This window comes from Phyllostomus hastatus, unplaced genomic scaffold, assembly GCF_019186645.2.
Source record: "Phyllostomus hastatus isolate PE091 unplaced genomic scaffold, TTU_PhHast_1.1 phas_scaffold_114, whole genome shotgun sequence".
Classification (NCBI taxonomy): Eukaryota; Metazoa; Chordata; class Mammalia; order Chiroptera; family Phyllostomidae; genus Phyllostomus; species Phyllostomus hastatus.
In genome coordinates this window covers 2,524,224-2,551,608 of record NW_025334006.1, presented here as the reverse complement: position 1 = coordinate 2,551,608, position 27,385 = coordinate 2,524,224, and the positions used below count along the sequence as shown (strand labels likewise).

Sequence of the window (27,385 nt, the reverse complement as noted above, 5' to 3'; positions counted from 1 at the left end):
ATATTACAAAACAATTTTTTAAAGAAGGCTCAGTGCACCACAAAGGTGTCATAATTCTGTATTTGAATAAGGCCTAATTACAACCTCAAATACGGAATGCAGAAACAGAAAAAAAACTACAAGGAAAGGAGAAAAATCCAGTCCTCTGTCTTTATTCAATAGACTAAAGGGACCAATTTCTTAAAAAAACACAGGAAAAATATAGATCTGCGCCCTTATCTTACACAGAATATTGAGGCCCAGAACTAGATGACACACTCTGTTCAAGTGCCACCAACATTTACAAAAATTGGCCATATGTTGGTTCTTAATGAATATCAAAAAATAGAATCATCCAAATATGTTTGCAGATGGCAATGCAGTTAAGCTAGAAATCAATAACCACAACTACACTTCCGTGTTTGGAAATTAAGAAGTACACCTGTGAGAAGATGCAAGGGGATGAGACTTAGGGCCCAAGAGGAAGATGGCCTTAGCCAGGAGGACGTCCCCTTCTTCTTGTTAACCCACCTCAATGCAGGCAGTGGCCCCAGCGCCCCCTAGTGCAATAGTGGATTAAGTGCAAGACGAATGAATCACTCTGGGAACTGCTCAGCAATGGTTCCGAGGGGTGGGCTGCGAGCTTGTCCACTTTGTTACTTTCATCCACTCTGTGGCACCATCTCCAAGTTCAACTCTGTGTAGCTCTCCATTTCTCTCACATGGATACTCCTCATTCTCTCCAAGTTATAGACCCATAACTGAGTGGCAGTGAGTGAGGTTAACCTCCTCCACCAACTAACTGCTGCTCAGGTGAAGGCCTAGATGTTTCGGTCCCGTGAGTTACTAGAAACTGACACTATTTTGTGACATAAAAGCCACGTGCAAGAGGAGCCATGGTTCCCATCTCAGCTCAAAAGCTAGGCCATGGCAGGCACTGTGTGGTTAGGGCCATGATTCTTCTCTCAGTGGCTTAACTGGAAATGCAAGCCCCACGTTCAAGCCCAGTGGCCTCTGCCCAGGGATTGGAGAGGTAGTAGAAAGGCCTATCAGAATCACAAGGGAAGTTTCCTCAACATGAAATATCCTTCCCACCCTGGCTGGTGTGTGTGACTCAGTGGATTGAGCACCGGCCTACAAACCACAAGGTCGCTGGTTCGATTCCCAGTCAGGGCACATGCCTGAGTTGCAGGCCAGGTCCCCAGTTGGGGGGTGCGTGAGAAGCAACTGATTGATGTATCTCTCACACATCCATGCTTCTCTCCCTCCCTTCCCTTCTCACTCTGAAAATAAATAAATAAAATCTTAGAAAGAAAGAAAGAAGAAACGAAAGAGCTTTCCCATAGTCAGAGGCCATTCCAGGCCACAGATCACTGGTTTTCAATCTTCCAGTCCAGGAGACACTCTGCCTCCTCTTCTTTTTCACATGGAACCGTAGCAGGCAAAACAGACAAAACTGGAGGCGGTGAGGGCCCTGGGACCCCACACTCTTGGCCAACCCCAGCCACCTCCAAGGAGCCTGGACACAGACATTTTAGCCTAGACTTTTTAAAAGTATGTGTAACCAAACACCTGTCTCAACCATTAAAAAAAAAAAAAACGTCTTGAGAAAGTTCCTGCAGAATGTGCGGCTTTGAGCACGGCAACTTCCTGGTGCGCCTTCCAAAGCAAACCTGATACAAAATGTATCGAGAGTTCCCTGGTGAGGTCACCAGCTGCGTGGACCTGTTTTTTGTTTTTTTTTTTCAAAATAAAATTGTGAATAATGGTGACACTTGTAAAAATAGTCACCATCCAGCCCTTTCTCTGGGAATCCATGAGTTACGAGAGACCGGTCGAGTGCGCCCTGTTTTGGGACAGCAGAATCTTTGATCTGTGGAGAGCATGCTCACGTGGTTCTGGACTGACTTCCCAACACTGTACCTAAAACAGCCCCACATCAAATAACACGCATCAAAAAGGAGACAGATGGTTATCTTTGCCCTCTGCATCCAGGGGGTGCGGGATTTCCCTCATTGGCGTGATTAGACGTGATGCTGTCGGTGAGAGAGGCGGGTGCTGCTCACGGCACCCTGAGGCAGGGCTGCTTCAAACCCGTGTGTGCCCCGGGCTCTCACGGATCACGCAGAGGGGCGGGACGCTCTGCCCACCGCAGACACACTCAAACACACCCAGCAGCCTCCATTGCATTGTTTCTGCTTAAACAAACTGCATGGCCTTGCTTTGGAAGAAACTAGTCCTTTCGTTGGCACAGTTTCATTGTCGTTCCTGCTGCGGATCTGAGAACATTTCCTTCGGGTCTCGAACATCTTTGAGACCCCTGAACATCCTCGGAGACCCCGGGCGCTGCTGTGATCTCTGGCGCCTGTTGGGTAAAGCGGCCCCCATCTGTGAAGCTTCCCCCAGGGTTTACTGGGAGGAAAATGTCAAGAACCATGTTCATCCTGTTAAGTCATGTCATCTCCGTGGGGACCCACGGGGAAGATTCCTCTCTGGCTCTGGTGCCGAGAGCAGTGTGCTTCTCCTGCTGCTTCCGTCCCGTGAGCCCGCGAGCCGCAGGCGTGACCGTGTGACCCTCTTCGCGCCAGCTGCCAGGAGGCTCAGAACACAGGCGCGCCTTTTTGTGCCCCACACCCACTCGTGGATCCTCCTCCTGTCTCCTACCCTGACCTTCCCTTTGCCTCATTGCTTCTCACTTATTTAAATGTATTTGACCGAGCTTCATTAACCATATGTATGGTTTCTGAAACCCTTTTTCGGACAAGACAGGATATCCACAAATCAATACATAAACTTACAGCATCATTTTCCCCTAGAAGCGCCTTTCTCCCCTATTTTCTATTCGTGATGACCCTTCTGTGAAAGTGGGAGGTAGCATTCACTGAGCACTTACCACCGGCTACCACTATGCAAAGCATTGGACTCCTGAGACGGCTTCTGTTCTATCACTTTTCAGATAAAGCCCCCCAGGCCTGGATGTATAAAGTCACCCGCTGGGGCCACAGAGGCAGGGCTGGAATCCCACCACCCCCAGGCCTTGTGGCCGCCCCACAGCTGAAACCCTCGCCCGAGTCCTAAACGCCTTTCCCTGGATCCCCTTCCGTTGGTTTGGCCTCCTACGTGCCCCTCGACTCAGCTCCCCTCTTCTCTACCCTCAGTCCCTCCCCTTACCTCAGGCCCTTTTGATCTGCTGCGGTTTTTGCAATAGCTTCTTAGATCCCTCTGAACCTAGGCCTGGCCCCCGTGAATCTATCCTCCGAGCCTCTGAAATACAAAGGTGTCCACAAGTTCCACGTAGGGTGTCCCAAGCATCAACAAAGTCCAGTCTCCTCTGTCCACCAGGCAGGAACAGGACAATCCGCCCGGTCTGACCAGCCCCGTGCTCCCAGGATGGCCGTTACTTCCCTTCCCAGGGTCACGTGTTCAGGCCTCGGGGGCTGGGGGGGGGGGGCATTGCCACAGTTTCCTGCTCCCCACCTGGTAAATGACACCTCGCTCGCATTTCAGGTCCAAATGCCATCTCCACTCTCAAGCAGTCTCCACGTCCCCCAGTCTCCAACCCTCGTCCGTGAACCTCCCATTTGTTGAGACCTCCTCACCGCTTGTTATGTGCATCCTTATTCATTCGACCATGTCCCTTACTGGGCCCAGAGCCCCTGGAGGACAGGGACTGTGTTGCCTTAACCCCCGGGGACCCCTGTTCCCCACCCCAAGGGCCGGGCACACAGCAGCTGCTCAGTAACTACTGAATGTTCACCCCAGTGGTAAGTCCGAACTGGGCTTTTGTGCGCTGCCGGGAAACGAGCCTCCCCACAGCAGCACTTCCGCCGCCAGCCCCCAAGCCCAGGACTAGGAGGCCACCACTGATGTGTGGCTTTGGGCAAATCAGAAAAAAGGGCCTCCCCCAGGGTAGCCGGGGGATGTCACTTGCTCTGTGGTGAGTGCTGCCCTGGGGTGGGGGCTCAGGCAGATTCAGCGCCTCCCTGCTTGCTACCCCCTAACTGCGGGTGACTCCCGCATTACATCCCGATTCTCTCCTCACTGCTCGGTCACCGCTGGACTGTGAGTAGGGGAGGTAGGGATCGTGTCTTAGCCGTCCTCGAGTCTCAGATGCCCAGGATCATGCCCTTCACATCCCCAGTGGATACTCAGTAAATGCTCTAAGCTGAAGGCAGAGCCCCACTCAAGCTGCCCCTCAGTCCCCCCAACCTTCGCAGAGCCCCCCACCTGCCCCCTGATCTGTGCAGACTCTCCAGCCTGGCGCCCCAGGCTGGAGCGCCACCTCCACCCACCTCCCCACCTCCCCCTGCTCAGATGCCCACACTTTCCCAGGGGCAGTGGGCTCCCAAGTACCTCTTTCCTCTGGGCCCTCCCTCCCCTGTCCCTCTGCCTACAATGCCCTCTTCGCCTCGTTGCTTGTCAAAACACTACCCATCCTTCAAGACCCAACTCAAATGCCATCTTGTTCATGAAGCGTCCCACCTGTGATGATGGGGCCTCTTGCTGCTGAGATGGAGCGTACTTTGTCCTTCCCAAGTCATCCCCGGAACAGAGCTCCGTGTTTGAGTGGTGTGTTTGTAATGCGAGTGCTTTGAGGGCAGTGACTCCCAGACTTTCGTTCAGTGCACACAGTAAGTGCACAGTAAATGCAGGCTGCACGGGATAGGGGATCCGGCACCACACCTGCACACGGGCGAGGCTGCCAACTCACGCTCACGGGGCACACACACACCTCCTCTCCTCCTCCTTTTTCTCCGTTCTGCAAAGGGTGAGCTCAGAGAAGACCGACATAAATCGCCCCTCCCTTCCCACCCCCAGCCAACAGATTTGGCTTTCCTTCTCCAGAGGTAAGAGCAAGGGTGTGACAGCTGACCTTCCTTTGCTCCACCCCCTCCCTTTTCCCCCAAACAGAGGAGAAATTCACCTCTGCCTGCCAGGGCTGTTTCCCAGCTCCTGCGGGACGGGACACACGCAGGCACGTGGCGCCTGGCACTCAGCACACCTCCGCGGCGATGGAGCAGACGCGAGCCTCCCTCTCCAGCATGGAGCACCTCACCTCAGCGCCCCCCGCCGCCCTGGTCCTCTGCCTGGTCCTCGTCTCCTTCCACTCGGCTTGCTTGGCAGGTGGAGCTGTGAGCTTTATTCTTGGCCACACTGGGTAGGGGAAGGGAGGGGGGAGGGGGCAGGGAAGGAGGAGGATTCCTCTGCTAGGGTTGGTCTGCACAGAGAGGAAACAATCCTTTCTCCTCTGAAGGATTAGGCGAGGGCGGGTGGGGGGTTTCTTATCTTTACTCCTGTCCTCAGCTAGGACAGGAGCAGCCACCTCTGTTGTCCTTTGCCACCAAGAAAGAGGAGCAATGTGCAGAGCCTCTCCCATCAGGCGACCGAATCAGCCTGGTGCTGTTTCAGGTGCCGTTTCTCAGTGGTGCTCCGGGCTGCTGAGCTCTGCAATGCTCCCTCTGCACCCGGTTACCTCCCCTCAGGCCCTCTGACCCCCCTTGAACCCTGTGCTTTCTTTGCAACTCTCACAAAACCTTAATGCACGAAAGCTGCCATACACTGTCCATCATTCCCCGGTCCCTCCAGGACATGGGAGGTGTGGGGTTACTGCCTTGCGGAGGCTGGAGGTGTTGAGGCCACCCCGTCAGGCTGTCCCAACCTGGACTCTGAACCTCATGCAGACAGACCTCCCCTACCCTCCCATGCTCCTGACTTTGGCTTTGATCTTGCTCCTCAACTCCCCTGAGAACAAGGTCAGCCCTGCTCCCTGACTCTGTCTCTGTCTGCCTCTTCAAAACCAATGCTCGCCACCCCCTCGTTCAGCCTGTAGCTGCCTCTCTCATCCCCGAGGTCCCTCCTGGGGAGGTTCAGAGAGCGTGGGATCTCAAAGCCAGGGAGCCTCCCCACCATGCTGGCTAGCACCGCCTCCTGGCTGCACAGCCGTGAGCCAATCAATTCCTGACCCTTTCTGGGCCCCAGTTTTCCTCATTTATAACGTGGGGATAATCCCGTGCTTGCTGAAATAAGATGACCGCAGGTAAATACCTCTGAATAAATGAGCTTGCAGTAGACACTTGATAAATGTTAACATATTCATCTGTCCAGTGTAACTCCTTCCCAAACAGGAGTGTTTTGTGTCTGCCTCTCTGTTCACCCTTACGGTGCCTTGCTTAGGCTATGGCCTCAAAGATCTTGACAAGTTAAAAGCAAAAACAAACAGAAAAAACATTACAAGTGTAACTGAATAGTTGGGTCTTCCTAGCAGTGTTTACCTTGGAAGTGACCCCAAATGGGATCAGTCCCTGGCTGCCTCTGCTCGGGAGGATGATCATTTCAATTCTTAGGGACTTCTAACCAGGTGAATCAGTTTGAACCACATAAAACTGCTGAACACTTTTTGACCCACGGGAATGGCAGTTTCATACGGTTTCACCGGATGCTAGCACCCGCCTGACTAGGTTTTTTCCACTCACTTGCTCTAGACAGAACCAGCTCCGTTCTAGAGGAGAGGGGAGGTGGAAGCCAGGGCGGAGAAGCAATTTAGGTTACAAGGGCCATTAAAATGTTGAGGAATCCATTTCTCCAAAACAAACAAAGACCCAGCTCTAAGCCATTTCGCTGTAAATAATTTACAGTCACATCAGATTACATCAAGGTAATGGCCACACTCTGCGCAGCACGTGGCAGGACCTCGGGGGTGGGGGTGGGGGGCGTACGATCAGTGTGAGCAGCAATTGTGTGGCTTGGGCAGTTTAAGCAGCTTCCTCCTGACTTGCCCTGCGCGGGGACACCAAGCTCCTTTGAAGGACATGCTGACCCAGGGTTAGTGGAGCCTTGAGAATTTCCGAACCCATTTCTTTTTTGGCCTTTCTAAGAAGCAGATTGAACTGCAATGCAGGTTCCAGAAAGAGTCTCCAAAATCGGGCTCTTGGTCTTCATCCACCCAGACTACTATAAGAGGTGGGGGTGGGGGGGAGCTGATGGAAAGGAGGTCACTCATTCTGCCTAGATCAGCACTCACGGTATCGTTTGCTGGTGGGAATCCTGTGTGTCTGTGCGGAGCTTCCAGTGCGCTGACCACCAGACGCGCACAGTGACTAAGTGCTGGAAATGTAGCTAATCTGACCAAGAAATGGATTTTTTTTTAAACATAGGACAATACCTTTTTTTAAAGATTTTATTTATTTATTTTTTAGAGAGGGAAGGGAGGGAGGGAGAAAGAGAGAGAGAGAGAAACATCAATGTGCGGTTGCTGGGGGTCATGGTCTGCAACCCAGGCATGTACCCTGACTGGGAATCGAACCTGTGACACTTTGGTTCGCAGTCCGCACTCAATCCACTGGGCTACACCAGCCAGGGCATAGAAATGGATTTTTTAATTTAATTATTCTAATGAACTTAGCCACCAGTGGCCGACCTACGAAGCAGTGCAGATGTGGGGTCCTCTCCCCCCTTGCTCTGCTGTGAGGGGGCGTGGGCCCAGGCTTTTCTTCTTTTTCGTCCCGCGTTCGTCTCCACCGCCCACCTCGCCCCCCAAACTCTGACACCACCACCTTCAGAAGTACTGCTGCTGTTTCCTTGCTCACTGGGTTCCGTGCTGCTTAGTCACGGGACATTCTTTCTTCTTTTTCTGGATTTAGTCTTCATTGCATTTTTTCCCATAACCATTTAGAAGGGACATTCTAAGTGCTGCATATTCTATCAACCTCTCGACTGCCTTGTACGGTCATTTTTTTTTTCTTTTTTGGATAACCATCTTCCTGAGTAATACCATTATCTTTGTCGGAAATGAAGCATCCAGGTCAGATCTCAATGTCTATTTGTTCGAGGTTTTGAAGGGAATTGAAGTTAGTTCTGAAAGGCATTCCAGATTTGTAAATGACTGTGTTCCTATATACTAGGAAATCCATTTTCCATGTCTCTATCTGCACAGAAAGCAGCTGAAACAGAGTTTGGAAAGCTGTATATAGCAGGCCCTTGGTGACTGAAGGTCAATGCCAAACGGAGACAAAGCATCTCTGGGTGGGAACAGACCATGCTAGGAAAAGGGAGCGCAGCGTCTGCTCGGGCTGCCAGGGCGGAACGCCACTCCCTGGGGGGCCGGAAAAACAGGGACCCATCCCCTCTCAGTGCTGGAGCCTCAGCTGTCAGCAGGGCTGGCTTCTCCTGCGGCCCCTCTCCCGGAGTTGTGGGTGGCCACCTTCTCTCTGTGTCCTCACGTGGTTTTTCTTCTGCGAGTACCTCCCTGGTGTCTTCCTCTTCTGAGAAGGACACCAGTCATGTTGGGCCAGGGCCCGCACGTATGACCTCATTTCACTTTATAATTCCCTCTTTAAAAGTCGTTTCCCGCATACAGTAATGACTGTATGCGGGGGTTAGGACTTCAACCTCCGAATTTGGGAGGGCGGGGACACAGTTCCGGCTGTAACAGGGGTGAGCTTTGCTGCGTGAAGCCTAGACTGGGATGTCTATGATACTTTCACAATACTCACCACTGGTGTACAAAAAAGATTCCACACTCCGTGCCTGGGAAGGGCTTCTCCTCCTACCCGAGACTCTCTTCTGCCTTTTCTTCCAGAAGCAAGCCGTGGCAACAGCTCCACCGTGACCGACCACCACCCAGATGCCGAGACTCTGGAGCAGTGCCACAGTAAGTTCCTGCCGAGGGCCCTCCCCGCAGAGCTGGCCCGGGGCTGGGAGGGGAGCTGGCCTGACTCTTTGTTCACTGCACGGGGTGGCTGACGCCGGCCTGGCCTTCCCGTGCCCTGGGGCGGTTTGCTCCGGCCTCCAGAACTGCTCTCGGAGTGTGTGTCTAAAAAGTCGTCTTGACCTTGGCCAACATTGAGGCTCACAACCTTCCGTGCAGATGGCTTTAAAGACCCATCCCCATGACAGAGGCCACAGTTGCCCCTTGGCTCAAAGGCTTGTAGAAGTTTGACCACGGGAAGACCACACAACCCAGCTCGCCCCCCTTGTGCCCGAGGCCGGGGCGTTACTGTCACTCCTTTTGCATGTTTCTGCTCTTCCTCTCCTCGAATACTTCCAGCCACGAGCAGGTCGGTGCTTCATACAGCAACCACTACCACACGAGTCTAATGAATAGAAAGTGTTGCTGTGTTCTACGTCTGGCTTCCTTTTTTCTGTCCTCACTGAATGACCAAATGTGTTCACTGAGGGGGCAGGACAACAGGCAAGAATGTGTAGAGGTTCAGAACACGGCTGTGGAGTCCTGCACTCTTGGGTGTGGGTTCTAGTTCTGCCATCCCGTGATTCCGGGCAAGTTACAGCCTCAGATTCTTCATGTAAAATGGGGATCATACCTGTACCTATCGCTTTGCGAGGAATAAATAAGGTAGCACGTGTAGAGCATTTAGCATAGCACAGGGCGTGCTTTAGTAAAGCCAAACTATATTATTATTATTATTATTATTATTATTATTATTATTATTATTCCCCAGACGTGGACTTCTGCCAGCAAGCCTCCCGCTGTTGCCGCATCGGCGTGGATGAGTACGGCTGGATCGCGGCTGCCGTTGGCTGGAGTCTCTGGTTCCTCACCCTCATCCTGCTCTGCGTGGACAAGCTGATGAAGCTGACTCCAGATGAGCCCAAGGACTTGCCTGCATGAGCTGGAGAATCAGCCGCAAGAAGGCCAACCACCACCCAACCACGGCTAACAGCAGGAATGCAGCAGTGCCTGTGTGGTGTCTGGTGAGAAGTCATGCTCACCTTTAAACATCAGCTACTTCCACAAGGGAAGAACGGGGGTCCCATACAAGGAAAGGCCAGTGCTGCTCATTTCAAAGGTACGTGGGCCCGTCTTGAGCTGGGATCGTCTCCTTTCTAAAGACAGTCTCTGTGGGACTGGCTTCTGGGTTTAGCCATCGCTTCCCTCTGCGCTCCAAGGGGGCTGCACAGGAACCCCGAGACCTGGTCTGTTAGTCGACACACTTGAAATAAAACTTGTATCCTTCTCACCGAACACAGGCTCTTGTCATCTGTCTGTCCCTCATTTTAGTCAAGAGCATCACTGTCATTTCAAAATATAAGGATCACCTTTGATGCCCTCACTTTCCTCACCCCCATGTCTGATGCTTCTCCAGCTCTGTTCTTTCCTCAACTATACCTTCTGTGGCTGTCCTGGGCCATCCTCCATGGTGGCTGCCTGGTTCCAGCCCTCACTACACCATCCCCGAGTTATTGCAGGATATTTCCTTTCATCCTGCCTTCAGGATCTTCCTCCCCAGCTCGCCACTCCCCGGGGGCAACTGCCGCACAGCCTGGTACCAAGCCCTGCACAGGCGTCCAACCACCCAAATCCCAGCACAGCCGCACAGGGCCCGCTCCACCACTGGGTGTGTCCACGGCTCCGCTGCTCTCCAGCTCCGGCCCCCCCCCGCCCCCACCTCCAGAATGAAGGCCACCACTCCACCACATCCAGCACAAAGGCTTGCTCTGCCTGGAGCCTTCCAGACCCTTCTGGCGGACTCGGAGCTAGAGCTCCTCATGATGCCCATCTAAGTGAACAAATGAGTCCTCGCCCCTGACGAACTTAGGACCATCCTTCTGCATTCAGAACCTCCCTTTGTCTATAAATGGTTAAAATAACCGAACTTCCAAAGAAGCCAGTTGGTTTGATTCCTGTCCTCTCAGTGACTCAGCACCAGGACACGGCCTGTTACTGTGAAGAGTGCCAGTGGGTCTGGGGGGGGCTCATCAGGAGGAGGAAAGGACAACAGGCCTCTTTACTTACGCAGCAATGCCGGCCCTTGGCTGGGAACCGTGTATTTGGATTGGATCAACTCTAATCAAAATTCAGAAAAGCAGGCGGCCTCTAAAACAGGGAGAAACGTGCTGCAAAGGCGGCAGACGACTCAAAGCTGCCCGACGCTCTGGCACAAGTTTGAAATAAATGTCCCTGACGATGGGGGCGGAGGGCATCTCCTGGCTCACTCCGAAGAGCCAGCCAACGCCAGCGTCTGTGTTGTCAAACCAGTGAAGCGGGGCGGGTTGACTGTGCCTGCGTGTCAAGTAATCTCGTGAACAGAAGTGTCTGCGCGATGCCTGGCGTGTGCTGGGGGCACACAGGTGAGTCTGCACCCCACCTTTTTAGGGATTCAAGGAGTTTCCACAACATGCGGTGGCTTAATTCCTTAGCCATCAGAAGATTTGGTGATGAGCACACTTTTGATTTCCTGTCTGCACACATTTTCTGAAACAAAACAGCGTGACATGGCGGGAAGAACACTTTCTTACTCCAAAAAGAGTAAGAAAGAAGGCACATTAAGGTCTATTTCTGGCCAACGAGAACAGAAACACGTTACTGCCTTGCTGAGCATCAGTCCTCTAGGTGACAAATGTCAGACCTGGACTGAGCAGCGGTTACAAGCTCGCGGAGCTGCCGCAGGTGCTGCGCCGAGGGGTGAGCACAAGGCCCATCCGGAGCTCTGACCTCCCTCACACGTCACTCCCGTGGGAAGACGCATCTGCTGCTTTAAAAAGCAGAGGGTCAGAGCGCCAGCCGGTGTCTGAGATCTCCCCCAGTCTGGAGCAATGTGTACATTATTCTTTTCTTTCTTTTCTTTTTTTTTAGAGAGAGAGAGAAACATTGATTTGCTGTTCCACTTATTTATACATTCACTGGTTGAGTCTTGTATGTGCCCGGACCAAGGACCGAACCTGCAACCTTGGTGTATCAGGCCAACATGCTAACCAACAGAGCTACCCAGCCAGGGCTAAATTCCTAGACTTCATGGAAGTGAATTTTGGACAGATGCTGCCACTGTCACATTGGAGTGCAGGTATTCTGTGTATTGCTTTGCTTTCATCTGCCCAGGAGGAAGGCAGACCGAATCTAAACAACCGCTCTTTTCTTTGAATAAAGAAAAAGGGATAATTCAACGGCTGTGCTTCCCAGATGCTGCGTCTCAGATTTGTTCTCAGCATGGAATCTAGTCTAGCGAAGCAAAGGTTTGTCAATAAATTTAAAAAGAAAACCAAAACCGAGTATCAACTTCCTGGTGTCTAAGAGTTCCCTGGTATAAAGTAGCAGGACCTAACGGCAGATGTACTTTTCATTTAAACTCTGCCTATAGTAGTCACTGCTGTTGTCATAGGACACGACACAGAGCTCATACTGTTCCAGACATTTCTGTATCAAAATGTTCTATGCAGAAATAGAATCGTGAACGTTAAGGTATGGCATAATTACCTGATTTTAAAAATCATGGTTTTTAAACCTATTCCTTATTTTTTTTAAGATTTTATTTATTTATATTTTTAGAGACGGAAGGGAAGGAGCGAGAGAGAGAAACATCAATGAGCGGTTGCTGGGGGCCGTGGCCTGCAACCCAGGCATGCACCCTGACTGGGAATCAAACCTGCGATGCTTTGGTTCGCAGCCCACATTCAATCCACTGAGCTACGCCAGCCAGGGCTAAATCTATTCCTTTTTAAGTGCATGATCCCAAAGGACAAATAACCCAAATATAGAATTTTCTCCTCAAGAATGAAACGTACCATGCAAGATTAATCAAAAAGTAAGTCTGAGGCTAGCTTGGGCCTCTTTTGGACAAAAATAAATGTAAGCATATTTTTGAACTTAGAGAAATGCCAATCTGGAAACGCTTTTGACGAGGAACAGCTCTCTGCGTCTGAACCCTGGCATCCGTTCTGAAGTCGCAGGTGTGACTCCACGCTCTCTGTGGATGGACCCACACCTATGATCCGGGTAGGCGTGGCCTGTCCTACCCGATGTCTACAACCAGCCTCAACGGACTCGGCCCATCACCCCCTTCACACTCCCTTGCAGCGTGACCTCTCTACTGATTACATGTGTGAGCGGTCAAGTCACTCCTCTACCTAACCCCCCCAGGGACTCCTCGCAGCGGACAGAGTGAAGCACGTACGAGCAACACCTACACGAGGATGGCCCCTAAGACCTTCTGCAATGGGAGCCCCAACATTTCTCTGGTTTATGTCTCGTGTACCTGCAGGCAAACCCAGGTTTGGGCTGTTTCGGTTTCCTAAACATGCCAGGCTGACTCTGTCCCCCACGAGTTCCTTCCTGCTGTTCGCACAGCCCGGGACATACCTTCCCCACGAAGCAGATTTTCTGTGAATCAAGAGGAGCTTAAACTGGGAGTCCCCTTCCTAGCATACCCTGAACACTCCCACCTGGGCCTTCCACCTGATTTTGTAATTCTTTCTTTTAGAGGAAGACCCTCTAGTGGTATGCATGCTCTTTAGACCCCACAAACCTGGACTTGCCCTTGGTTCTACCCACCCACCTCCCCTAGTTGGACTCATTTGGCTTACTGGGCTTGATCTTCCAAGTCAAGCTGTCCCCTCTTCCCTGGACAGACAGACACACACACACACGCGTGCACACATACATACACACATGTGCACAAGCGTGCCTGCCTCAGTGCCCTGCGCCCACCTCCGGGACAGCACTGTGACAGACTCTGTCTCTGAGCGAACTCTAGGCAGGCTCCTCTGGGCCACTTTCCTGCCAGCTTTCAACTCGGGCCTATAAAACCACGGACTCTCGACACAAATGATCCTGAGAACCCCGTCCCCACACCCTAAAAGATTTAAATGCTGACAGTTTCTAACAACTCGAGGCCGCATCTCTAGGATAATAACCCCAGCCTCCCCTGAAACCGCCTGAGGCAGCTCAAGGCTGCCAAAAGCACTATTTGTTCTAATCAATATCTGACTATAGGCCCCTGACCACCCCTTCAAGAATTAACTCAGAAGCACTCACAGCTGTGAATCCTTCCCCTGTCCATTTGAGATGTCCCCATCCATCCATCCATCCACCCGTGCTACGGCTCAGGACCTGAAAGCCGTCCCTTTGAACCGTCATGAGGAAGACAGGGCCTCTGTCTCCCAGTGCCCACGGGAGATCCGAACGCAGCTTCGAGGATGGCCGGCCAGCAGGCCCAGCTGGCCTGCTTGGCACTCACACTGATCGACTCTGCGATCTCTCACTTCCCTCACTCTGCTGAGCCCCTCCCGCCCCCACCCCGCTCCTTCGCTGCTCTTGTAAAACACCCAGTCTTCGCTGTACACGTCCCAGCCGAGTTCAGCTCACACTGGCCCCTCCTCCCATTGCCGCAGTACAGTACCAATTAAAATCTGTCCTCACCAATTTCCTGTCCAGTTCCACACCCTGACAACTGGGCACTTTGGACATTGTGTCTCCCTGCCTGTCTTTCTCACTGATCCCCCTGAAGGCAGGGACTGTGTCTTTAACCTCTGGTTCCTTCCACCAGGGCCCGGCACGCAGCAGAACGCAGTAAATTTTCGATGAATTAGTGGGTCAGAGCAGACCCAGGAGCGCGGTCTGCACGAATAACCACAGTGAAGCAACAGGGCTCTGAGGACAAGGGCAGAGGCTCCTGGGAAAACTTGGGGTTTCAAGATGAAAAAAAATTTAAATGATTGTTTCTGTAAGTTTATAATTATACATATTTAAGATCTTTGTGGAAACGAGTAACCGGCAAATCTACTCAGCAAGTTAATTCTATGATGAGAGGCTAAGTACACCAACAGACAAGGGCCAGACCAGATTGAAAAACAGAACTTTGACCCCCAACCTGCAGCAACCAGTTCGGGAGGCCAACCCACCACCCACAGCAACTCGTCCAGGACGTCCAACTACTCTCCGCGGCAACCAGGCCAGCAGCCCAACTGCAGTCTCCATGCGACCAGCCCCAACAGCCAGGATTTGGTTATAACCGAGAGCTTCGGTTCCCTAATTAATTTCTGTGCCCACTCCCCACTTAGGGCCAACCGGGGAGAGCCAAGTATGTGCCTTAAACCACCCCCGGTGCCTGCTCACAGCGATGCTGGCCAACAGCCTCCAGCCAGGGCCCACCTGAAGCCTCGAAGCCTACCCCTTCTTGGCGGAAAGCTTTCCCACGCCCTGCCCGCCTCAGAGTCTCTGCCAGACAGAAACGGTGGCGCTGACTCCGTCCCAACACCAGGCTCAGAACACTCAGCTTCCGCTCGCCCTCACTGGCGTGGGCTGTGTTTACTCCCACCATGACGATTTCTTGGACACTTTGTTGAGACATGTGTCCTGTCCTTTGCACCTTGATAAAGACCTTTTCTTTTTCAACCTCGGAGATCCCTGCTTTCTTGTCAAACTGAGGGGAACAGCTAAAAGGGGGGTTGTGTGGGCTGAACTGTGTCCCCCACCCGCCCGCCCACATCCCAGTGTTGAAGCCCTAACCCCAGCACCTCAGAATGTGACATTATTGGGAAATAGGGTCATTGCAGATATAGTCAAGAGGAGGTCACACTGGGAGAGGGTGGCCCCTGATTTGACCTGTCCTTATATAAAGGGGACATTTGGACACAGCACATAGGGAGAACGCCACGAGAACGTGAAGGCAGAGCAGGTGATGTGTCTGTAAGCCAAGGACACCCAGAGACGGCCAGCAAGCCCCCAGCAGCTCAGGGACGGGCGTGGGACAGCTTCTCCCTCACAGCCCTTCCAGAGAACCCACCCTGAAGACACCCTGACCTCAGCCTTCCAGCCTCCACCACTGACAGACAGTACGTTTCTATTGGTCTGAGCCACCCGATTGGTGGTGCGTTGTTACAGCAATGCTAGCAAACGAGAACAAGGAGTGTCCTGAAAAAACAGCAGTTTCTGCTCGAAACCAAGGGTAGCCTTGTGCTCCAGAGCTGGCAATGTATGGACCACAGACACGGAAGCAACGAGGCAAACAGGCAGAAGGCAGTTCCCTGTGGAAGGTCTAGCCGTGAGCGTGTGCAGTGACTCGCCCTCGGTGACAGGGAATGCCGGGCAGCCTTCCTGCACCTGGGCCCATGCACGAGGGCCCATCACGGCTCTCCTCTCTCACGCCACACACCAGTTGCCCAAGGACAGGTCAGAGGGTGCAACGCTGCCTTGGTAGATGTGACTAAGAGGTGATGGGTGCCAGCCCTGGGGTCGCACACACCCTGTGCATCATGCAAAGGTATGGCTCCCGCCCAAACCTACCTGTGTGAGAGCTGGCGGCAGCAGGGACCAGGAAGGTGGCAATTCAGGCCTCTCCTGCCAAGTCCTGGGCTGCAGGAAGCCCCCTTCTAATCAACCCCTCTAAAACACCCACGCTCAGGCCCTACCAGGTGTGGCGCAGTTGCTGGGTGTCGTCCTGCAAACCAAAAGGTCTCGAGTTTGATTCCCAGTTAGGGCACATGCCTGGGATGCAGGTTTGGTCCCTGGTCAGGGTGTGTGAGAAAGGCAACTGATCGATGTCTCTCTCACATTAATGTTTCTCTCCCTCTCTCTCCCTCTCCCTTCCCCTCTCTCTAAAATCAATACAAGAAAAATAAAGAAAAAACCCTCACTCAGGGAACACGCACGCACACCGCCACTGTGTGGTCTGCCACTGTCCCCACTGTGCTCTGGGGCCCCTGAGCATGCTCCCCTCACACCCACCCCTACCCCCTGACAGTGCCGAGGAAGATCCTGTCCCTGGCTGGCTCTGGTGGCCAGGGGTATGACAGAGGCCAACGTAGGGTGCCCTGGGGCCCCAGGTGCACGTGAGAGTGGGCCAGGGATGGGGGCCAGGCCCACCTGCCGCCCACTGGGACCGGGGAAGCCCTCCCAGAGCAGTTCTGACTGTTCCTAACTCACTCGGTGTTCCCTGAGGGAAGGGCCCCTGTAAAAACGTGCACAGAGGTGTCCTGAGGGCTGCTAAAACCCGAGATAAAAGAAACACCACAGAAGATGTAACATAGCTTCAACGGCAGGTTTGGCTGGTACAAAACTCACTTGCTACGTAACTTCTTTGCAAATGCGTTATTTAAAAGAAAATAAACTGTATGGGAAAGAAAGGGCTGAAGTTTAAAAAAAAACTTGATTACAAATAATCAACAGTGGCAAGACTAATCAAGTGCCACCGATGACCGGGCACGGCGCGAGGGCAGGGCCGCCCGCTAGATGGCCATCGCGGGGGCGTGTGACTTCCATGTGCAAAGCAGCCGTTCCCCTTCCCCACGAAAGAGACGGAACCCAAAGCTCAATTACCATGTTTCTTTGATGACATGTTCACTTCCATGGACAAGGAACGGGAGCTAAAATGCTCCCTCAGAGAGAAGCAAACATCCATCGTCGTTGATCAAGCCCCCTCTCCCCAATTTTGTGCTGTTACACAAAAGCAATATATGTATAAGCCATACATGAAGTGCAGGGGATAATTAAACTGTATTTTGGAGATGCCTGAATCAAATACTCATTTGAAAACTGATCTATAAGTTATCAGGCCATGAAGAGGCCTAGAGGACCCTTAAATGCATTTTACTAAGGACAGGAAGCCACTCTTAAAAGGTGACATCCTGTCTGATTCCAACCATGTGACATTCTGGAAAAGGTAACGCTACGGAGACAGGGAAGGGATCCGTGGTTGGGCAGGAAGGGACGCACAGGGGCAGCACAGGGGACTGGTAGGGCAGTACAACTCTGTGTGACACAATGATGGGGGACACACGTCACTCACTGGACAGGTGTCAGAAACCGCAGCCTGAGTTTCCCCCCGTTTCCTGCGTGTCTCCGCACAGGGTGCCGCTCACTGCAGCTCTCGGCCTTGTCACTGGGTCATCACTGACCACGGCGAGGTCCCTCTCCTTTCACTCTTCGCTCGCTTTTGACCCTGTTCCTGTGCCCCGTTCTCCTGCCCTCATCCCCTCAGGCGGCCACACGGGCCCCCGTGTGTGCTCTTGGAAGTGAAGAATTGTTACAAGTTCAGGTGTTCTGAGTGCACGTCCAGCAGCTCTCAGCCTGCCCCTTCCTTTGTGTGTTCAACAGTACTGTTGCAACACCTCTTCACCCTGCTGTGTCCGTGTGTCCAGAGCATCTAGTTCAGGGGCGTCAAACTCATCTTCACCGGGGGCCACATCAGCCTCGAGGCTGCCTTCAAAGGCAACCGAATGTAATTTTGGGACTGTATAAATGTAACTACTCCTTAACTAGAGGCAAGAAGCTTGGCGCTGCCGCCACGTAGAAACAAGGTGCTGGGCCAGATAAAATAAGGTGGAGGGCCGGATTCGTCCCACGGGCCTTGTGTTTGCCACCTGTGTGGCCTAGTCGCTGCACAGAATTCCCCTGTGCAAGCCTCCATGGTGCACTCCTCCATCGTCCAGGACACGCAGCCCTGGACTGGCTCCGAGCCCCACTTCCACGCCACACGGCCGCAAAAACCCTCCCCTGCTCCCTCCGTGCACCTGTGGACATATTCCCCCTGGCAAGAGTGCCAGGTGGAGCAGTGCTGGGAAACAGAAGAAACACGTTCTTAATTAAGCGAAGTATTCTGGAACCACCTGGTTTTTAAATCAGAGTCTGGAGATTTCATTCCGTTGTCCCAGACACTGAAATTGACTTTTCATTGTTCCTGCCTTCCTGTTCCAGGACAGACCACTGTCTCCGTGCCTCCCCCAAGCATGATGTACCCAGCACCCCACTGCGAGAGGCTGAATTCGATTTACTGAATTCAATTTCATTTTGGATCTGAAGGCAGCATTGCTATTGATTTGTATCAGAGTTGGCATTTTTCTTCTAATGTGATTTTTTGAAAGGCTGGCTATAAATAAAATTCTTGGCAAGTGTGCATTTTAGCTGAATTAAAAAATAAAATTTACTGCCCTGTTACAATATTCCCGGCTCTGGGGGGAGGTTTTTCACCTTCAGATACGCCCAGGGTCGCGCCAGGTTTGAAGACATGTGGAGAAACTATTCTTGTCCAAGAGACCAACTCTGCCGCTGACATTTTTTAGTGAGGTCGCAGCGTGTTTTCCCTAGGAGTGAACCACGGTGTCGATGCCCTGGGTCCGTTCTGAAAGTCTGTCCTAGCGGCGAGGACACACAGGTGAACAGGGCACGTTCCGCACTGAGATGCTGAGAAAACCACAGGCACCGTGGCCGACGGTTCGCACTGAGGACATTTCAGACACTGTTATTCCCTCAAACACCGGAATGCAGGCGCTGGGGAAGCAGAGGTCTTGACTCCCTCTACAAATTACTTTTAATATTTCAGCACAATTTCCACAGACTTCATACACCACCGTAAGAGCTGTCTTCCCAGGCAACAGATGGAACCTCCCATAGTCCCCCACCGTCTCCAAATAATGTTCAGATTGGCAGCTTTCCCCCTCATCTCTGCACCAATAGGAGCAAAGAAACCTCTCACCTCCCGCCTTCCCAGGAGCAGCTCCCTTCGGGGTTGGGGGCTGGGTGGCAAGGAACCAGGTGGGTAAGATCCGTGGGATGGGAGGAACTGGCATGTTAGGCAAACCAGACCTCCCTGATGGTGTAAGGGTGATGCCATTCAATTGATTTTTACCCCAAGATATTTAGCTGAGCATTTAATGTGATTTACATAAACTGTTCTTACATATATATATATATATATATAATTCTCCCCAAGCTTGGAATTCTCTGCTTTACATCCTCGTCAGCAAGGTTGCCTGGGTTACTGGGACAACAGTGGCTCACTGAATCCGAGTTGGAAGGGGCCTTAGAGGCCAAAGGGCTCCATCCCCTTCTTTCTTCCTCTCTCACATACAGGGACACACACACACACACACACACCTCGCAGAGGGTGACCTGCCCTTGCTTGGCAACCTCCAGTAAATGATGTTCACCGCACTATGAGAGAGCCCCATAAAATTCATAAATACTGAAAATATCCCCATCTTATGACCCATTGCTGATAATTTGCCTCACAGAAAAATAATTCAAAGGAAAAAGAGCCAGGAAATAGTCTGGAAAAATAATAGTTGTTTACAATGCTTTGCTATTCTGGATAATGTCACATATTGGGGGAAGAACCCTAAGGGTCAAAGGGCAAGGTAAAGGTAAGGTGATATTACTGTGGGGTATTAGGGAGGTGTAAAGCGGTAACTATGAAAATTATGTGTAAACTTTCTGGGTCAAATTATAAAATATTCAAAAATATATAGTTCTATGATTCAGTGCTGGTGAGGTGTATTGTAAAAATGAATACTGGGGATATAAATTAGTCCAGATTCCTGACTATTTACCTCAGTAACTTCAATTCCAAAAATTTATTCTAAAGCAATAATCTGAAAATGAGATAATTTATACACAAAGATATTTAGACACCATTATGTAACAGTAAAACATTAGAAACAACCCATGTTTAACGCTACAGGAATGGTCAGATTATGCAGAAATAAACACAGGCCCTCCCGCCATGTTAGGGTGCAACGGGAAACCCGCAGCCCGGGAACCGGCTCCCATCCTCCCAACCGGTCACCCCGCTCTCCGCCTCCCACCCCCGGGACTGACCACTCGCTTCACGTTAGGACAGGAAGGGTGAAGGAGCCAGCAACCCCTTTGCTGACATGTGAAAGGGACTGGGAGTGCCAACCACAGGAAGAGAAACAAACATAATCAAGTTGCTAAAGGAAAAAAAAACGATTTTAGCAAAGAAATAAGCTCAGATACATGGAAGCTATAATAACAAATTACACAAGAATTTGGGAAAAAATTATGATTGATATAAAATCCTGATAAAACGAGTCTTTAATGAGATGAAAAACATATCTATGGTAATGCTAGTAAAGAAAGTCAGGATGGAACATTGTATGCAGGTCCCCCAACGAGGTAAACTGAAACACGTCCATAGGAAATGCCTGGCAGGAATGTCACCATGTTGAGGGCTGTTTGAGTAAGTGGCATAGTAACCTTGGGCGACACTGGGGGGGACGGTGTGTGTCTGGGTGGCACATGTGCACGTGTTTAATTGTGAAGCAAACGCCACCATATCTCCCGGTTCCAGTCCAGCACGCAGAGCGCTTGGAACTCTGCGGCACTCGGACCACCTGTAGTGTTGTTCGCAAATGGACTGGAGTTAGTCGTAAATGTATATTGCAAACTCCAGAGCAACTGCCTACAAAATAAAATTTGAAGTAAAACTGAAATAGTAAAAGAGGAGAGGAAACAGAAGGATATAAAATGCTCACAAAATCAGAGAAGGCAGAAAAAAAAGAATGGAAGACCAAAAACAAAAACAAAAACCTCAAAAACCCATAAACAAAGAAAAGGCCCATGTACGAAAACAGTAACAAAGATGACAAACACAAATCCCACCATATCAATAATCACTTTAAATATGAACAGTCTACATGCATTCATTAAAAGACAGAGACTATTAGAATGGATGAAGAAAAAACAAGAACCCAACTATACATCGGCTCCAAGAAACCCACTTGAAATACAAAGATCGAAGGTAACAGGACGGTGACAGATATACCACACTGACACTAATGCGCCACAGAAAGGTGGAGTAGCTCCATGAATTTTAGACAGAGCAGATCTCAGAGCAAGCAGACCCACCAGAGATAAAGAGGAGCATTACAAAATGATAAATGGGCCCAATTTCCAAGCCAACGTAACAGCCCGCCCTGTGTATACTCTTAACAACAGAGCAATAAAAAAAAAAAAACGTGCGGCAAACACTGATAGAACCTGCAAGGAGAGACAGATGAGTCTGCTATCCCAGGTGGAGGCTTCAGCACCCCGCTATCAGTAACTGACAGATCCAGCAGGCAGAAAATCAGCAAGACGTAGTGGAACTGAGCAGCACCATCAATCAACCAGAGCTAATTGACATTTACAGACTCCTGTACCCAAAGATAGCACATTACACATTCTTCTCATGCTCACACGGAACACTCACCAGGAAAGGCCACATTCTGGTCCATAAAACGCACCTTAACAAATTTAAAAGACCAAATACCAGCATGTTACTCAGTCATTATGTTACTTAAGTACAGTAACAGCCACTATTAACCTGAGTTATGTACTGACCTAAATCTGAATGTATCTGACCAGCCATGGATAATGAAGCAGAGTGCATCTTTAAACAAGCACAAAATTAGAGAATGTACTGCGAGTTAATGTTTTGCTGCCTATTTGTTAAAAAAATCCCTGAGCTTATAAAGGGAAAGAAATGGTAACATGTTTGCTTGAATTTTTTTTTTTTATTAGAACCAAAAGGTGGTCAGCCTTGGCACGTCTGCAGACTGAGCTGGATCTGCGCTGTGTTCCACTTGCCCTCCTCTGCCCAAGGGGCTACCATCCCGCTCCTCCAAAAGCCAGTCTGCCCATCGTGCTCTCGGCCCCAGGCCCCCTCTCCTCCTTCTCTGTCTTCTGCATTAGCAATAATAAAGACGCACCACTTCGTGGATCATCCCTGTCAGCACACACCACCTCCGGTACCGGTCATGTTACAGCTCCCAGTCAGCAAATGAAAACAGACACCTAGGTAAATCTGAATGTCAGATAAGCAACAAATGTTTTCGTTTTTGTGTCTCCTGTACCATTTAAGACAAACTAAAAACATATATTCCTGGTTTATCTGACATCCAAATTGGGTTCCCTATACTTTATTTGGCATCCTATAGCCACACCTTCCAGTTTCCACTTCTCTACTCCCTTCTCAGCAAAACGTCTGAAAACACTTGGCCGAATCCACTGTTCTCTCTGTTCCCACCTCCTGATCCTCCTTCATTCCCCCTCCATGCTAGCTTCTTCCTTCCACACTCCACTGAGACACCTTTTGTCAAGGTCACGATGACCTCCATACTGTCTATCTATAGCTTCCCAGTTGTAGGTGGGTATTTTTTCTGTCTTATTCACCAAAGTATTCCAAATTCCCAGTGCTTGCAACAGTATCTATGGCATAGCTTGCACTGAATAAACACGTGTTTAGTGAATGCATTCATGTATCAGCAGTACCACCACACGATCTACTCAGTGTTCAGTGAGTTTATTTGCTGTTGCATGAGATTCTCAGCATCGGGATTGAGATTCTCTGCAGTTATGTGCAATACACCGTGTTCTACCTGTACATACACAAACCATTCAACTTCATTTGTCACTACTTCTCTAAGAGGCACTAAACAATTGTCCTTTCCCCCCTTCATTTTATGGCAGAGCCTGAGCTGGTTTTCGTCTGTCACAACCACAGCACCATGTCCCCTACCGGTGTCCAGGTCCTAGCCTTCCAACTAGTGGGCTCATGAGAGTCTCAGAAAAGGACTAGGTAGGCTGGGGGGCCTCAGGCCCAGAATGTATCCCCTCTACTGGAGGACATGTGAGGTCCAAGGTTAGTGTCATGGGAGGGAGGTCCTCACCAGAGGCCGATGGGAAGGACTTCCAAAGAATGGCTTTTCTGTGTTGACCTCCTGAGATCACTGTTCTTTGAACGAGGCCAAGACTTGCTTTCTACATTAGTTCTGTCTTCCAGAAGACCATAAAGCAAGTCACTCCCCTTCCTCATGACAACTCGGGGTATTTGAAAACAGCGTGCTCACCTACGAGCTTTCACTCCTCCAGGCAAACACCTAGTTGCTTGGTTTCTTCCTCAAATAACGTGGTTTCCATCCTGCCATTCGGGTTCCTCTTCTCCCAGTCTCTCCATTCAATTCATAATGCTCCTTCCAAAAATACGGCACCTGTATTTTTCAAGTAACCAGCAGACAGAAATTCTTACATCCTCTACTGGGGTGACATATCTGTATTTGTACTGTCTAAGGCTGTGTTGATCTTTCCAGTATCCATTGGAATGGTCCAGTATCTCTGACCATTCCAATGGCCCCAATAATCCCTAATATGTCAGTCAACAACCTCAAATCTCTTTCCATAAAGTTCTGTTAGACCGTATTCCCTTCATCCTATATGCTCATCATAATATTTTAAATCTAGAAGTAGGGCTTTCAATTTAGTAGGAATATATAAAATTGCTTTGTTTTGCTTTTTGGCCTGTGACTTAGCCCATCAATAATTGTTTTAAATCCTGATAGTCACGCCACAACACCCTCCTTCTAAATTCTGCGGGATCTGAAAATTCAGGAGGTAACCTCGCATCCACTCCTATGAGGAGCATACACACCCTCATTTCTGAGGTCCAGCGGTCGGTGACCTCAGAAGGTAAACCTTAATTATCTGGAGAGAGGGTGAGGCATGGAGGACTTTATCATAGGCTGAAGCATACCTTTGACTCTGCCGAAATAGGTGAGATGCTACACCTGCCTGGCTCGTGGTCTGTGTGGCCATTGGGGGATGACAAAGGTGGCAGCCTGGGCAGGAAATGCGTTATGACACTGATGTGTATGCCTAGCAAGCCGCTGAAGGCGAGTCCCACAGACAAGGAGAAGACATTGAGGCAGGCACCTGTCAAAAGGGTCCCTCCAAGGTGTTGGTGGGCCAAAGCCCCTAAATGACCTAGTGTTAGAGCCAACAGCCAGAAACAGAATGTTGCTTTCTGCACCAGGCCCACCTCACCATGAAGTCCCCTCTCTCAGCTACAAACACTAAGGAAGCCCCTAAAACATCTCTGAAAAGTGTCAGGTCAATGGGGCAAGTGCATTACTAGGCACAAAGGGAGGGGCACAAAGGTCAAGGTGCCATTTCCCTCCAGCAGTTAGAAAATGCTATTGATCCTTCCTCCCAGAATACCCTGCACCAATTCTAAGTCTCCGGCCCTTTTCCCAGCCTTCTCCCTGCTTCGAATCCAGATCAATAGCTTACTGTGAGATCAGTTAAAAAGCAAATATCCTGACTGGTCCCAATCACCGAACAAGATTAAGTTGCAAAACTTACTAACAGTTTGACAGCAGCATCTCTGATGGTGGAGCTACAGTGGTTTTCATGTCCTTCTATTTTGCTCATCTGCATTTGGACCAGGAAAAATAGAGCAAAAGAGATAAGGGTTAATGGGCTACCTAGGGTTAATGTGATGCTCTGACTTAAATTTGGCTAATTCGATTTTTTTTTTTTTACTCGACTCCTCATTTGTGTCTCCCAAGGAAACCCAAACGAAAGGCCCCAGGATACTATAAAACAGCAACCAAAACACAGACTGGGCCGTGGACTCCAAGTCAGGCGGGGATGCCACCCGCCTCGCACTCAGAGCTGCAGGAGGATCTGAGGGGAACGCCCAGCTCCGCCAGAAACAGAACGTCCCTGCCGCCCTGCAAAGGTGGCCGCAGTGCGGAACCGCAGCTGGAAGAGAAACACTGGCATCCTTCTGTGCCTAAATGCACCAACCCCATGTTGGCTTTCGAGCCCTTCTTCTTCTTCTTTTTTTTTAAATTCTTTGTACGAATGTTTCCTTCAGACAACCTCAGAATTTTAAAATGCTGAAATGAAATAAAATGCTAAAGGAAGCCACCGATCTGAGGTAGAGCATCACCTCAGAGAACCCAAACCTAAGCACTTAACACTAATGCGTGTTTCCGAGGTACTTGTCTCGCTCCATCACCCGTGACCCGGCCACTAGAAAACCATCTTACAATCTGAGTTTTCCTGGTATGCTGTTTTCTTCGCTTCTGTGACGCTATCCTTTGGCACAAGTACAACAAGTAACAGTTTAATGACATAAACACGGGCTATTGAGACTAGGGACTGTAATTTGTCAAGTCCCCCAATGCCCGAGAAAACAAACTCCCCCCACAGTTAATTCCCCAGAAGGGTGTAGCAGGGGAAGTGTGGGTGACCTTTAGAGGAAAAAAGTTATTAAATAGTGCATGATCCAACAACAATGAAAACGTCATCAATTTCAACATTTAATTGCAGCACTGGAGCGAAACATTGCTCTTCGTATTTGCCATTGTTTCTTGTTTTCTACTTACCTTAAGCTGTGCTTGGCAGGTGCACCGTGGAAGAGGTAAAAGAGAATTTCCCGTTATGCCAGCTGTGGTTTACACTCACATTCATGTCAATTCCCCATCCAGGCTCTGGGCTCGGGTCCAGCCTGACCAACCTCTCTTCCCAGCCCAAACTGCGTCTAGTATCTCCTTGTTCTTCTATCGTTTTGAACCTATTTACATTCAAGGCATATAAGATCACTTGGGGCCCGAGCTGGACCAGTCAGTCCACACGGTGTTGTTTTTTTGTCTTTCATCTAAAGTGTACTTACTAAGATGTAAAGATATATTAAGTCTGTCGCAATTACTTCTTCAGCCATGTGGGTATACATGATGTTTTTAAGCTCTTTAATTTCCCCTTCGAGGATTCATTTTTGGTTTTGTCGAATGTGCTTAATTTCCGAATAGCCTATTCTTCTATGGTTTTCTAGGTTTTATTTAACCTCTTTAAACACTTGATACGTACTTTCTTTAAGTTCCCTTTCATAGTTGTCTATTTTCTTGAATGTTTAGGTTCAAATTATCCTTCTGGTTGATCCTAGGCCCTGAACTCTCCTTCATGAAGGTTTATTTCCTGCCGAGGAAACACTAGTAACTTACACCTGTCACTAGTGTTACTAATGTACCTGTCACCTGTTTCACCATCAGCAGGAGCTGGCTCCCCTGAGAAGTACAGCAGGTTCTAGGCTGCGGATGCTGAGGGCAGGCTCATCATTAGCCTCTGTTGGGAGGTGGGGGAGGGGGAGACTATGGGCTTTATCTGTACCAGATTAATTTGTTTTCTGATTTTTAATGAGATTTAGAGAAAAACTGCAAAAAGAATGCAATGTTTCTGTTTACCTTTTACCTAGCTGCCCTAATGTTAAAGTCTTAACAGTCACAACAGAGTTAGCAAAACCAATATATCAACCTTTGCATAAACTGTGAACTTGAACTACACTATAGCTCACAGGTGGCAAACACGAGGCACTTGAGCTGAATCCAGCCCTCCACCTTGTTTTATCCCGCCCAGCATCTTGTTTCTACCCAGCTGCTGCTCCTTGCCAAGGTCCTAGTGCCAAGCTCCTTGCCCCTAGTCAAGGAGTAGTTTCATTTATTCAGTCCTAAAGTTATATTCGGCCCTTTGAAAGCAGCCGCAAGGCTGATGTGGCCCCCAGTGAAAATGAGTTTGACACCCGGCTATAGGCTTTATTTGGATTTCCCCATTTTTCCGCTGATTACCTTTGCGGTGGCTGTTTCAGGATCCTATCCAGGTTTCCGTGTTTCATTTCGTTATGTTCCGCTGCATTTCATAGTCCCTTTTGCTTTCCTCCATTTCGAGGGGTTCCTACTTTCTTGGGTTTCATCAACTCCAAGTTTACACTATTCCCTTCCCAAATGTATAGACTTTGATCTTCTCATTTATCTTTCTGGACTGTAGACTCCCTAATCTTTTAATTCCAAAATGAATCTGCTCTTAGTGAAAGCATCGACTTGAGGAGTGGCCTGTAGAAAGGAGTAGCGCCAGCCAATGTGACTGAAAACAATTCTGCAAATTCCACACACGGAATAGAGGACTTTCAACTTAATTCCTTGGGAAATAAAAGCACTAAATGTTCTCACCAGGGAAATGAAAACTAGTAAATGGGAAAAAAAAAACCCATTTCATGCAACCTTCACATTTTATAAATGAGAAAACTATCCTGTTGCAAAGGAAATAAACAGAAAATATTGC

General features: G+C 49.9%; 2 protein-coding genes across 5 annotated transcripts in view; one reads left to right on the top strand and one right to left on the bottom strand.

The window, feature by feature from the left end:
* The window catches only part of ATP6V0A4 (ATPase H+ transporting V0 subunit a4), a 66,837-nt gene extending 61,808 nt beyond the window's left edge, over nucleotides 1-5,029 (bottom strand). The window contains exon 1 of one of the 3 annotated variants that reach the window (XM_045855696.1): nucleotides 4,904-5,029. The gene's annotated coding sequence lies outside the window, so the exon portion shown is untranslated. Of the gene's footprint in view, nucleotides 1-4,461; nucleotides 4,604-4,903 lie in introns of those variants that run through there. The other 2 variants (XM_045855700.1, XM_045855699.1) reach the window with 2 other exon arrangements.
* TMEM213 (transmembrane protein 213) lies at nucleotides 4,970-9,961 on the top strand. Of its 2 annotated transcripts, none has more exons than XM_045855701.1 (3): nucleotides 4,970-5,103; nucleotides 8,558-8,629; nucleotides 9,438-9,961. In XM_045855701.1, exons 1-3 carry the CDS (start codon nucleotides 4,992-4,994, stop codon nucleotides 9,605-9,607), a joined length of 354 nt encoding a protein of 117 aa, XP_045711657.1. In that variant the 5' UTR covers nucleotides 4,970-4,991; the 3' UTR covers nucleotides 9,608-9,961. The 2 variants fall into 2 exon arrangements, with proteins under 2 accessions (XP_045711657.1, XP_045711658.1); XM_045855702.1 differs by having other exon boundaries at nucleotides 4,983-5,103; nucleotides 8,561-8,629.
* The last annotated feature ends 17,424 nt before the right edge of the window (nucleotides 9,962-27,385 follow it).

Coding starts and splice junctions, on each gene's coding strand:
- TMEM213 (XM_045855701.1), top strand. CDS start 4,992: ATGGAGCAGACGCGAGCCTCCCTCTCCAGCATGGAGCACCTCACCTCA. Junction 5,104..8,557: donor CCACTCGGCTTGCTTGGCAG/GTGGAGCTGTGA, acceptor CTTTTCTTCCAG/AAGCAAGCCGTGGCAACAGC. Junction 8,630..9,437: donor GACTCTGGAGCAGTGCCACA/GTAAGTTCCTGC, acceptor ATTATTCCCCAG/ACGTGGACTTCTGCCAGCAA.